This window comes from Physcomitrium patens, chromosome 17 (assembly GCF_059467195.1).
Source record: "Physcomitrium patens ecotype Gransden chromosome 17, ASM5946719v1, whole genome shotgun sequence".
Lineage (NCBI taxonomy): Eukaryota > Viridiplantae > Streptophyta > Bryopsida > Funariales > Funariaceae > Physcomitrium > Physcomitrium patens.
This window is the reverse complement of record NC_143426.1, coordinates 12,658,174-12,670,197: the sequence shown is the minus strand read 5'-3', so window position 1 is coordinate 12,670,197 and position 12,024 is coordinate 12,658,174. Positions and strand designations below refer to the sequence as shown.

The window sequence follows — 12,024 nt, the reverse complement described above, 5'->3', positions numbered from 1 at the left end:
GGTCGTGCTGGTTTGTGTGTGAGTTTTGTGCCTTGGTTGCTGAATGTGAAGGTGGTGGGCATTGGGAACGTGTTCCTTTGTGGAGTGCTGTGTCATGTTGGATTCGGAAGCTGGTGGTGAACGAGGCTTATGAGTTTGGAGTCGGTTGAGGAATTGGGTTATGGACCTGATGTGGGGACAAGGGCCGAGATACTGCTTCATGCTTCGGCCTCTCGGGATTTGATAACTCATTGTCTTGGAATGACCTTCCCCTTGTAGTTCCTGCGGTGGCTGCTGGAGGTTGGGATTGAATTTCTGCCGCAATTGAATCAGATTCGTCAGGCGCCGCAGCATCGATGATGTCTCCCAAGCCGAAGGAGAAAAGGGTGCAATGCAATGCGGGTGGGAACACGCCCACTGGCAAGGGCAAGCCAATGCAGCCTCTCATGGATAGACAGACGTCCCGTACTGGAAGTCACCCTGTGGAGGTTGTGGGGCGAATCCGTGAACACCCAGAAGGTTTTGACAAGGAGAGCGCGATTCGGGTTCTGCCACATTCGCGCGTTGCAGTGCGTTCAGAAGGAATAGGCAATGGATTCCGCGAGTTCTCCCTCGACGGCGTATCTCTTGCAGCTGTGGAGAATTTGCAAACCTTTTATGGACGTTACGTAGAACCTCGTGTCGAGGACGTGAAGGCTGGTGGACGTTGCACGATTATGATGTACGGGCCAACAGGTGCCGGGAAAAGTTACACCATGTTTGGTGCTGCTCATGAGAAGGGTGTGGCGTATCATGCCTTGTCGCAGCTCATGACCCATGAAGCATCTCACGATGATGATGATATTTCAGACAAAAGCATAGAGGTCCGGGCGACTGTGTGGGAGATATACAATGAGGAAATTTACGATTTACTGGCAGGAGTCAGCGCTCCGAAATCAGGGTTTGGGACGTTGTTCAAGATGAGTGGGAGTAGCGGGGGACGGGTTAGTTAAATTACCCTGATACGCATGTATGGACACGTCATTTGCAGTAAGTGAGAGCATTGTACAATTGGCCAAAAATCGTCACTGCCAGATTTCGAATCGCTTTCAGCTTTTGATCGTGTATCATGCCAATCACGCTCATAGCTCAGAAACAGAGTACATCAATTCTTTATAACATCTTTTTCAGACGTTTATTATCCTCGGAAAATCCATTAGGTTGTTGCTCTCACAGGGAGTGGATGTAACTTCTACTTGCTGTGTCTCAAGTGTACCAACCAGTCTCAGGGGTCTGAATCACTTGTGCAATGCATTGAGGAATCGAACTGTTCAACTTATTTATCTTGCAGGTGAAATTGGAAGTCATGGGGAAGAAAGTGAAGACATGCATTTCGATATCGGGCACTGACCCCCAGAAGCTTCTGAAAGAGATTTCGAAAGTAGAGGGGCGGCGGGTGGTGAAAAGCACCAACTGCAATGATCGAAGCTCCCGTAGTCACTGCATGGTAAATTTAACAAGTCTTTAGCTCGTCTCATCCTAAGTCAGCCTTTCATTTGAAAATTTGTGTCTGCACCTCAGCAGCAATTCCTGGTAATACGCATTTCGTGGATGCAGGTCACACTTGATGTACCCGAAGTTGGCGGCAAGCTAGTTCTTGTGGATATGGCAGGCTCTGAAAACGTGGAACAAGCAGGTTTGGGGAGAGAACTTAAGATGCAGGTGATTCACCTCATCCTTGACCTCATCAACCTCTAAAAGATGTTCTGTAGCTCGATAATCCCTCTGCCGTTCTCAGCCGATCGCAGACGTGGAAGGGTAATGCTCACCACGCAAACTGAAATTGTTCCTGGTTATTAGACAGGAAAAATTAACCAAGGCAATGGAGCTCTCAAGAGAGTCGTGGAAGCCATTGCTAACGGAGACTCATACATTCCCTACCGTGATAGCAAACTTACTATGCTTCTGCAAGTGAGTTACTTCCTATGCGTGGCATTGTCTCCATCATAACATTTTCACTGTAATTTTCATAGTGCATGCTCGATGGGCCTGGATATGTTTTCTTTCTTCCTACACTCTGGACTTGTGTGTACATTGTTTGATATATGCTATTAACACGTTTTGTGCCCAGGATTCCTTTGAGGACGACAGAGCTAAGATTCTGATGATTCTTTGTGCAAGCCCCGACATCAGGGATCTCCACAAGACCATTTGCACCTTGGAGTATGGGGCGAAAGCTAAGTGCATCGTCCGTCTGTCCAACTCTCCTAGCAAAAGTCGAATATCTGCTGCAGGGGTTGAGCAAGTGCAAATCCTCGAAGCTCGCCTTACCAAGAAGGATGCATACATTGAGAATCTACGCAAGCAGAAGGAAGAGAGGGAGAAGGAGTTGGAATCCAAGGACAAAGAACTGGCTGAGCTCAGAGAGGAGGCGAAGAGATGGAACTCTGAGAAAGAGCCACAGAGGAAAAGAAAAGGCCTTCATGATGGGGATACCGAGGACTTGAATAGTTCACCTACCAGAAAGCAGAAAATCGAGGAGCTCACAGCCCTGGTCTTGCAGCAGCAAAGAGAGATAGACTTGATGAGGATACGAGCTGAGAAGGCCGAAGCAGAACTCTTGCACATCCAACGATCATATAATCTCAACAGCAACGCCCGCGTTGGGCATACCCGTGTGGAGAATTCGGATTCTAAAGAGGGAGTTGGCGTTGAGGATTTGAATAAGCGCGTTCCATCCTTAACCCACGGTAGGTGTCTTTGTATTTTGTGATATGTGTTTGCTTAGAAAAAATTTAACTTTCCATGTCCCTGCTGTAAACTTGCCTCCGCGTACATCGGTCGAGTCTAAATACCTGCATATTCTGAGTACTCTGATTCCTTGCTTAATATCTCTGCAGCTGTGAGTTCTGCATCATCATCGGCCGTTGAATTATTACATTTCCTGATACTGAATAATGTCCTTCGGTATTACAGGATCTGCCATCAGCAATCAGAGGTTTCAAGACATTCAAAAGCTGATGAATGATCGTATTTTAGCAGCGCAAGCTGAGAGTGATCGAATTATAGCTCAGTACAGACCTGAGCAAGCTGTAGGAGAGAGAAGTGGACAGCGAAATACTCAATGCGACCTCAAAGTCAAGCCTTGTGGCAACAGCAGCGCCACGGAAAGTCAGAAGCAGGACCGTGACAATGGTAGCACTTCTCCTTGTGAAGTAATGTCTCTCACTTCGAATTCCGCTAGTCTACTACTTTTAAAAAATCTCGTTAAAGAGAAGGAAAGACGGCTATCTCTGAGTGCCGAAGAAGAAACCCTACGCCCGGAAACAAATGCAATTAACCCATCGGCTCCTGTGAGAGAGGATCCCGAGTCCGACGACTGGATGGGTGAGAAACTATGCAGCAAAGGGTGGCTGCCCATCATTCCGGAAGAGGACGAACGAATCGCTCAGTCCGTGGAAGTTACGAAGTCTGTTACTCCTCAAGGTTCTTCTGATAAAGACCATTCCATGTTCTGGACTCAGGTTTGGCACGCTGTCCCTCTTCTCTACTCGCTGTCGCAACTTAATATTGACTGTGCTGCCGTCGTAACATTGCCAGTACATGGTTCACTTGTTGATGCAAAAGCATACGCTTGTTTTTCTGTATGACAGGTGACCCCGGATACCACAAATCCAGCCAATCAAGGGTCCAAGGATGCGGGATCCAACCTATCCCTGACGTTCGCTTCTCCAGAAGAGCAGCTCAGTACAGCTATTGCAAGCTACTTTAACAACAGTGGCCTCGATGGGAGCCCACTGCTTCCTTGTGGAGGATCCGGATCTAGAGACGGCCCTTCATCAAGAGACAACTTTGCTGCGGGGGTTAAGCTCTGTACAGCATCATCTGAATTTGTTTTCGGAGTATCGAAAGAGTGGGCTCAGGAAGAGGACCAGCATGATCAACGGTTGGCTGCCCAACCGGTTAAGGTGCCCAGTCTACTCACAGTACTCGCAGAACCAGCCCGAACTTGCATTAAGAACCCAGTTGAAGAAGCTGGTTCAATTGGCTCAATGAGGTTACTTGACGAGAGTGGTGGCGAAGTTCTTGATGTACCCCCTGTTGAGCCAGTGCTCTTGAATTTGGGTACAGATCTCTTTGATGGCGGTCAGTCAGGGGGAAATGATGCAGAGGCTGCCAGAAGAGCAAGAATTGAAACCATTTTTATGCTTTGTGGAGAAAATCGAGAACGCGCTAGAAAGGCCAATGTGCATACGTTCGCCAAGGAATCAGAAGAGGCTGTACCTGAAGTACTATCTGGTAGGTATAGTCTGACGTCTAGCTCATACGGATCTCAGCATTTCGCTGATAGCCAGCTGGATCAGTCCGTGTCCGACTTCTCTACCTCACCCAGCTACTCCGAGGCCGCATACTACACCGATGTCAGCGTAAGCTCTCTGCCGTCCCTGATGCCTACAGAGTCTCCTCAAAGGTTCCCTTCCTCCCGGAGGCCAACGCGTCGGATGTCCTCCAGCATATTTGCAAATGAGAATTCTCAGCCAAAACCCGAGGATGAGAAGATCGATGTGTACGTGAAATGGGAGAAGTCAAGTGACCTAGCTGATGGGAAGCTTATCTGCATCATAAACGTACCCAAAACTTCCAGCCTTTCAGAACTTAGGGAGGAGATTGAGGCCCACATTCCTGTGTCCAAAAGGAACTTCAAGTTCCTCTTTCGTGGGGTATGTTCACTATTACTTCCTATGACGTGAATTCTGTGAACTATGATGTGGAGTCTCGCTTCATCGCTTCCTTGCAGCATGCCCTGCTGTTATGACTTGATTCCATTTAGTTTTGTCCTGCGACTTTGAGACTTTTAGTAATTATGTGAGTAGGTCTGAAATTGACAGTGAAAGTTCAAATTACGTTTCACGTTCTTAGTTACAAATTGCGCTGCCCTACCTGATAGTAATGAACTATAGTGTGTTCAGTTATGTTCAATTGTCAAGGATATCATGTAATCAATCTGCCTGATCTGTGAACCGTAGGAAACTGGAGGTGCTCCCGTGGACCAAGAATTTGAGAGCGACGTGCGTGTTGAATCTTTGCCAGCATCCCATGACGACTACGGGAGCCGGCTTGCATGGCTGCGTCCTCCTGCTATCGACACCGACTTCGTTAATCCCAGAGTTGAGTCAGCACCATTTAGGTCGCTTGAGAACCAGCTTGATATATCTGCTGAACAGGTAAATGTTTCTATGACTAAATTTAAAGGAACTTCTCTGCCGTCTCATGGACGAGCTGGTCCTCCATTAGGACATACCAAAGGGCTCAGGTCTCAGAATGGGGAGACGGTGAAACCCAAGTCAGCTCTCGCACATATCGTCAACTCAACTCGTTGCATCTAAACATTCCATCAGTTGTGCAACGTCCGATCAAACCATTCCGTAACCATTGAATTCTCTTCAGTCCTGCTGCAGTATACTAATTTTTCGTCTTATAGTCTTAGAAACCTCCGAATTTTTATAAACCCCTTCAAGCGTCGCATACGCTGGCCTCCATCCCAACATACTTCACCTGAGGAATGTGCCTTCCCAAGCACATGCATCTACAACTGGCTAGCGTGGAGAATATTTCGCAGCCTCTTTGTAACATATTTACTCTATTCAGACAATATAAATATCCTTGTCTGGATAATTGACAAACCATGTGGAACAGATATGCCCCTAAATGAATAGTTGCAAAGCAATGCCCACTTCAACCTCACCTGCTTTCATTTATTACTGCACAATAAACCCCAACACTTCACAGCTACCAAGTGGGCGGATTGTGAAACGATTGGTAACCGTCCGCTTGCCAACAATAGTAATACTATGTAAAGCAGTGACAATTGGTGAAAATGGACCAAATACACCTGCCAATTAATGAGCGCATCTGATGAGCACTTAATAATGTCGTGCGGCACCTACATTTCACACGAATAGTCTCCTTCGCATCATCCTCAACAGCTATCTATCGTTCACCATGAACAAATGCGCGCAATAGTGTGGGAAGAAAAGATCGGAGCAGGAAGTACTTACGCAATGTACCAGGGTAACAATGTATACAGATGTTGTATATTGCAGCACTTGTGCAAATTGTGGTAGATGCGTGTGTCGGTCACATTGGTTAAAGTAAAGCACGTTACAGGCTTAACATTGTAACTATAAGTCCAAGTTAGTTGTGCACTAGTGGACATGAAATCAGAGCAACAACTATTGGCCATTCTCAGTAACACGTATTGAAAATAATCCATGATAAATAAAGCAAGAATTATAAGAAGAATCGACTTATGAATTTCACTGTGAAACAAAGTTGGTAAACACCAATTATAATTAACAGTCGCAACATGTACATATTTGTACATTGTACAAAGAATTTGTTCGCCAAATCACAAGTGTGGAGACTCAAACTACGGCTGCTTGATCCATGACTACTTTCGTGTCATTAAATGTTGATACTACGCAACCAAGGCCCATTGATGTAATTTATGTGCGAGAAAAGATATTGCTAAAACGTGCACTGTTTTTAGATAACGAAAAATAAGTACCTCAGAAAATTAATTACAACAGTAATATTTACACAACTTGAGAAGTTTCGCCATATTGTACGCTTTGAACACTCATACAAGCTTCGACAACTTGTAAGGTCCGACTATCTCCATTGCCAGCACCATCTCAGAACCGCCCGACCTCTGGGAAGTTCAGTATGTACAATACGCAATCCGAGGGCACCTGCCGTGGACACCAAAACCCACTATTGTCTTAAGACAATGGCACCGAATGAGCAGTCAGTTGATATATTTATACTGCAGATATGAATCACTCATTGCCAGCGATGGCTCTGCGTGACCGTCGTTAATCACTTCAAAATCTTGTACATTCTTCGGCATGTAATGCTTCTCGTGTGATTTATAAAACGGTAACCTGTCGTATGAGGTATGACCCTCGGAATTTCTATAGGAATTTCGACTTGTATATGCAGCCGATGGAACTCCCCTCTCTCGGCTTGAACTATCCTCAGTCGAATTGTACAAGTTAGATGTGAGGGCACCCTCCCACACCATAACATGTAGACGGATAGACTGGCCAGTCTGCCGATGCAACGAAAGCTTATTCGACATTGAGATAGTGTCGTAACACCGTATTGAACCAGAAGACGCAACCAACCAGGGAGTAATTTTTTCCCCTCCTAGCCGGGAAATTACAAGAAGCTTTCCTGCAGCACAGGCAGCTTGATATACAGTCGACAGCCCTGCCCGGTCAGCCACTGTTCCTGGGTCCACAGAAGAAACGTGGCAAAATCCCTGCATAAAAAGTGGGACCGGAAACTCATGACTTTCAGGTTGATAGTTGTAGAATCATATATTTCTAAGCAGAGTAGACCCTACAAGATATCTCCCGGAAAGGCATCCATAACTATGAAAGGTGCATAAGATTAAAACGATATGAACTTCAATTTTGGAACCCTCATCTGTGAATGCCCGCTGTGATGATACTTTGACGCGAGTGCAGTTACAAAACATAACATAAATGTCGAGTTCTTATTACTCTTAAATCGCAACCTAACGAAAAATAAATAGAAATATACCTCTTCCGTGCAGCTGATGCCCACGCCAAGGCGAGACTCGTTCTCTTCAGGTTTCAAGTCGATGGCAAGCTCAGCAGCTGCAGGCGAATACCATAATCGTACTGCTCTCACAACGTCCACATCCATGGCTTCTCGATCCTACAAGAACATAGTGCACAAGTAACAGTGAGCATTTGTCTGACTCTAGTACAGATATTAATGATGATCGGAGATGTAAGAATGTAGATTAAAGTGATATAAATAAAATAAAATAAAATAAAATAAAGGGGGGTAGGGGGTATGGTGGAGGTTTATTCTCTGACGTGGTTGCAACGGACGACTAAAACAAATTGCATTCAATGAAATTACAACGGACGACTCGGAACTCGCGAAACCATATTGACCTGCAATCTGTAACAGCCATTGTTGCCAATAACAGCAGGATCCTGTTTGTAGCCTGGAACTTGATAATCTGCAAACTGCATTTCAAGACAACCGCGAGGTAAGTGAGGATCATTAGTAAGTGCTTTGTGACACGAGCGAACATGGAATATGGCCAGGAGCAACTTCAATAGCAAAGTCAAACACATCGAGATGTTTAAAGATGGCACCAAAGCGTATAATTGAATGCACTTACTTAAAAGAGACAACATCACCATCACGAAATGAGAGAGACGCCATGGGTTCCTTCATCCTATATTCGACATAAAAATCACATAACATTAAATCTATGTCAAGGTTGGTAACTTACTTGCATAAAAAGAGGCTCTGTCTGAATATTGACGAATGTGATTGGAACTCCAGACGCCTGAGCAGCAGATAACCAGGCAATTGCTCGAGCTGATGTATGCTCAACACCGGCGTAGTCGCGAGCCCTTGGTGATAAAGCTGGTGGCATGACGAGGAGGGAAAATACCATCGCAGAGCCCGAGACAGGTAAGAAAGTCATCATCTTTTGCTCCCAGGGATAAGCAACGTAGCTGTCATTTAACTTCATACTGCTTAACTTCACCAGCAAATCATCCTTTTTAGTGAACTCTTTCACCATCTTGGATGCTTCCAGTATCTTACGACTTTTGTCTGCACGATCAATCACGAACCTTTAAGCCATGCTTTTAAGTCCTAACACAGTGAACATGTGAAATTAGAAAAATTCAATTTCTCAATTAACAAGGTCAAAGTATATTATAATTCACATACGTTTCCTTCTAAATGGATATAAAACAGGCTAACAAAAGACGAAATTTGATAAAAATAAATAAATAAATAAATAAATAAATAAAATGAACAGAGATGGTCCAAGCTATGCAGCACAAAATACATAAAGTTTTTAAATCAGAATCTTGGGAATGTGCACCTTGCAAAAGTAGGCAATCTTGTTCCATAGCATCCACCAATGTCGCGACGTGGCTGCTATCAGTAGCGCTAACCAGCACATACGTCTTCTTCAGCAAAGCACTGTCGTCCACAGCGACTTTAGATCGAACCTCAATTACAGAAGAGCCTCTTTTGACCTTAATCTTTACTCCTCCTGACACGTTGTGCAATTTCTTCAGTTCACGTATAAGGCCAGTCTTTCCACCAGCAAATGGAGCAACCAGCATAACGCCGCTATCGCTGCTGACCTGCAAAGGAGCCATCTGGGGTTAGGTGACAAGGACACAATAAAACACTGCCGTTACAAAGCTCGACATCAATATTTCGACAACGGACTTAAAATATTCTCAGTACTTGTAAAAGGTACAGGATTGATTTGTGGATTCGAATAGAATATTACCCAATGATTTTGGCATATCCCGTTGAAATTAAAACTGTATGATGAAGACAGATTTAATAGTTCGTTGTCAAAAAGAAAGTATTCCGTGAAAGATGTTCACGTATCTACTGGTGCATACTAATTGTGGACTTGAATCAGTGTTAAATTCTAGCTCACTAGGTTTGATCATTGACAGTATATCAGAAGAGAACATCCAAACCTCAAGTTGACCTCCCAAAGTACGTTAAGGAGAGAGAGAGAGAGAGAGAGAGAGAGTTTAATCACAAAAAAAATTAAATTAAAAAAATTGAAAATAATCTACTTCTAATACATAAATATATTACGTAGGTGTAGATTCTAATATCATAAATCTGATCTGATAAATCAAGGGTCGAGCTAAGGATGAATCCTGCATTGAAGCTGTAAAATGGAGCTCACATATCAATAACGTGAAACAGCGAACACAAGGTTCCGAGGATAATCTAACCCAGTCAACAAGTCAGTCGTTTTTAAAGGCTTCACATTTCTTATCCAGCTTTTAATCACTAGTTTCATACTTAAGACATCTTCTAATGTCATTCAGTACATTCAAATAAATGTGTAAAGTATGAATTTCACTGAACTTTAAGTAAGCATGCTGAGATGAACTGCAATACAACCTTAAATGACAATACAAACCCGCTGAGAAACGGGTGGATGAATAAATACACATACACAAGACTACCAGCAACAAGGGTACTGTTGAGTAGCTTCAAGTAAAACCTGGTACCAAAATTGTTCTAAATCATTGAGACTCACGTTGTAGTGACATTTACATCGTTCTGAAGTTGACAAGAGTATAACTTGTAGAGTTTTCGGCATGTTCTCATGAGCGCGAAATATAAGGCACAGGATATTGTGCAGATGCCACCACCAGAAGGCGCATTATAATGTATTCGCTCACAAATCGAAGCAATCAACGTGTAATGTACTTGCCGAATGCAAATGCTAACCTAACCAGTAGTTAAGAAAAAAGGCATAAAAGTTTCCAATCACGCATTCCAACTGATTTTCCCTGCGAAAAGACCACCCGCACGGTTTGGACTCAGGAAAGTAACAAGTGAAATGCTCTCCATTACCAGGTCACAACGGGTCATCATGACGCCTGCGGGACTTTGGAAAGTGATTCACGTTTACCTGTCCAAGAAGGGAATGCGGCCTGGGAGAACAAAAACTCCTGGTGAAAGAACTGCAGAGACCGAACATTTACCTGGAGCACGACATCGCCACCCAAGAGCTTCTGTTCCGACCATGATTCCATTTGCGTTGACCCGGTTAACTTGATAGCCACCACAGGACTATTCCCACCCCCCGCCATCTCGCTCACGGCGTTAAGTACAACTCTCCAGCACTAGCCACAAGGAAAAGTCACAACCCGAAATCTTCAGCAGCTTGCTACTCGCGTGCTACATGTACAAGCCTCGCAAATTCTTTCCCGCCTCAAAAAATCTAAAAAACCGCGAGTCCAACCACCAAATCTTGAGACTCCAAACCTTCTAAACAACTCGCCTCCAAGAAAACCACGCCGCTGTCACACACTTACTCTCCTCCCCCTCGCCGTCCAAAATACCAGCGTCAGGGATACACACAGCCGTCTAAAACTCTTCCCTGAGATACGCGACGCTAGCCGTCGTCAATACCTCTGTACGCGGCCAGCTATAAGTGGCGTGGTGCGTACTCCCGGAAAACTAATATTCCGACAGCCAAACGGTGTGAAGAAACACGGCACGACGTAACGTACTATACAACCTTTTCCGAGCAACCGATTTGTAGTTCACTCATTTATGAAACAATAAGAAAAACGAATCTCATTCTTCCTTCCTTCCTCTCGCTCGCTCGCCACCACCCCGTCGTTGTCTTGTTAACTAATAACACTACACCAGTTCAACGTCCAAACAGCAACGTCCAAGTGCAGGCTTAAGCAAGTATCGTAGTGGCTAAGGGCGGGGTGGGAGGTGGTACTGATAAGCTTGCTTTCCGTCTGCAATGGTCCCTGCCTTCGCGATCCAGCACGATTGCGCACAAACACCACCAGCGCTAGGCTGCAATCCACAACAATAGCACCACCACAAACAGACAGTGAAAGTATGAGCGCGGAATTCTTTAACCCCGCGGGGCGGGAGTGGGAAAAAAAATGACCCCCCTCCCCCACACCGAGCTCGGGGAGCAGCATCTCGGCCGCCTGCCTACGGATTCCGACATCCGCGCCGCTCCTTTCGAGCTCAGATTCCAGCCGAAACGGGCCTCGTCCCTGAGCGGAACTGTCGTATCCCTGCTGCAATTTTCAGGCCCCAACTTGCCCATCACGCTACAGATTCTGTTCATATTTTAGAGCTTTTCTCACAATGCAAATCCCAATTTTGGGGACGAGTAAGTTTTATATTATAACCCCCCCCACCTCGTGGTTGAAACCCACGGTGGTGGGGGATTAGCTCGTTTTGGCAACACTAGCCCAATCACCGTCCTCCCCTTTCTACCCCCTCTACCGTGGACTTCCCTCTTTGGCTATGGTAATTAGGATAGTAAAAACCCATACTATACAACATGATTTTAGGAACATTATGTTTATTTTGTAATATTCAGTCCCTCGTTTATTGAGCTTGATGTAGATTTTGATGGGGGGGGGGGGGTAATAGTAATAATAACAAGAAAAAAAAAATGTAAGATATTTAAGTTCTCAGATC

The 12,024-nt window shown here is 44.9% G+C and overlaps 2 protein-coding genes across 4 annotated transcripts; one reads left to right on the top strand and one right to left on the bottom strand.

Annotated features, from left to right (window-relative positions):
* Positions 1–335: 335 nt before the first annotated feature.
* LOC112294489 (uncharacterized) lies at positions 336–5,654 on the top strand. Its single transcript, XM_024544979.3, has 8 exons — positions 336–962; positions 1,310–1,465; positions 1,576–1,680; positions 1,819–1,929; positions 2,090–2,708; positions 2,935–3,482; positions 3,612–4,679; positions 4,986–5,654. Exons 1-8 carry the CDS (start codon positions 336–338, stop codon positions 5,343–5,345), a joined length of 3,594 nt encoding a protein of 1,197 aa, XP_024400747.1. The 3' UTR covers positions 5,346–5,654.
* Positions 5,655–6,273: 619 nt separating this feature from the next.
* Positions 6,274–11,475, bottom strand: LOC112294490 (uncharacterized). 3 transcript variants are annotated; one of them, XM_024544982.3, is made up of 7 exons: positions 10,551–11,405; positions 10,100–10,355; positions 8,903–9,170; positions 8,297–8,625; positions 7,950–8,024; positions 7,567–7,704; positions 6,274–7,282 (listed from the first exon to the last, which is right to left on the bottom strand). In XM_024544982.3, the coding sequence occupies exons 2-7, from the start codon at positions 10,160–10,162 to the stop codon at positions 6,767–6,769; spliced, it is 1,389 nt and encodes a 462-aa protein (XP_024400750.1). In that variant the 5' UTR covers positions 10,163–10,355; positions 10,551–11,405; the 3' UTR covers positions 6,274–6,766. The 3 variants fall into 3 exon arrangements, with proteins under 3 accessions (XP_024400750.1, XP_024400749.1, XP_024400751.1); XM_024544981.3 differs by lacking the exon at positions 10,100–10,355 and having other exon boundaries at positions 10,551–11,475; XM_024544983.3 differs by lacking the exon at positions 10,551–11,405 and having other exon boundaries at positions 9,323–10,355.
* Between the last annotated feature and the right edge of the window lie 549 nt (positions 11,476–12,024).

Bases quoted from the DNA above. Each gene is read 5' to 3' on its own strand.
- LOC112294489 (XM_024544979.3), top strand. From the start codon at position 336: ATGATGTCTCCCAAGCCGAAGGAGAAAAGGGTGCAATGCAATGCGGGT. The intron at 963-1,309 runs GTTAGTTAAATT...TTTATCTTGCAG, and splicing joins GTGGGAGTAGCGGGGGACGG to GTGAAATTGGAAGTCATGGG. The intron at 2,709-2,934 runs GTAGGTGTCTTT...TCGGTATTACAG, and splicing joins CGTTCCATCCTTAACCCACG to GATCTGCCATCAGCAATCAG.
- LOC112294490 (XM_024544981.3), bottom strand. From the start codon at position 10,658: ATGGCGGGGGGTGGGAATAGTCCTGTGGTGGCTATCAAGTTAACCGGG. The intron at 9,171-10,550 runs GTAAATGTTCGG...GCTCCTTTGCAG, and splicing joins GTGGCGATGTCGTGCTCCAG to GTCAGCAGCGATAGCGGCGT. The intron at 8,025-8,296 runs GTAAGTTACCAA...CTTGAAATGCAG, and splicing joins CAGAGCCTCTTTTTATGCAA to TTTGCAGATTATCAAGTTCC.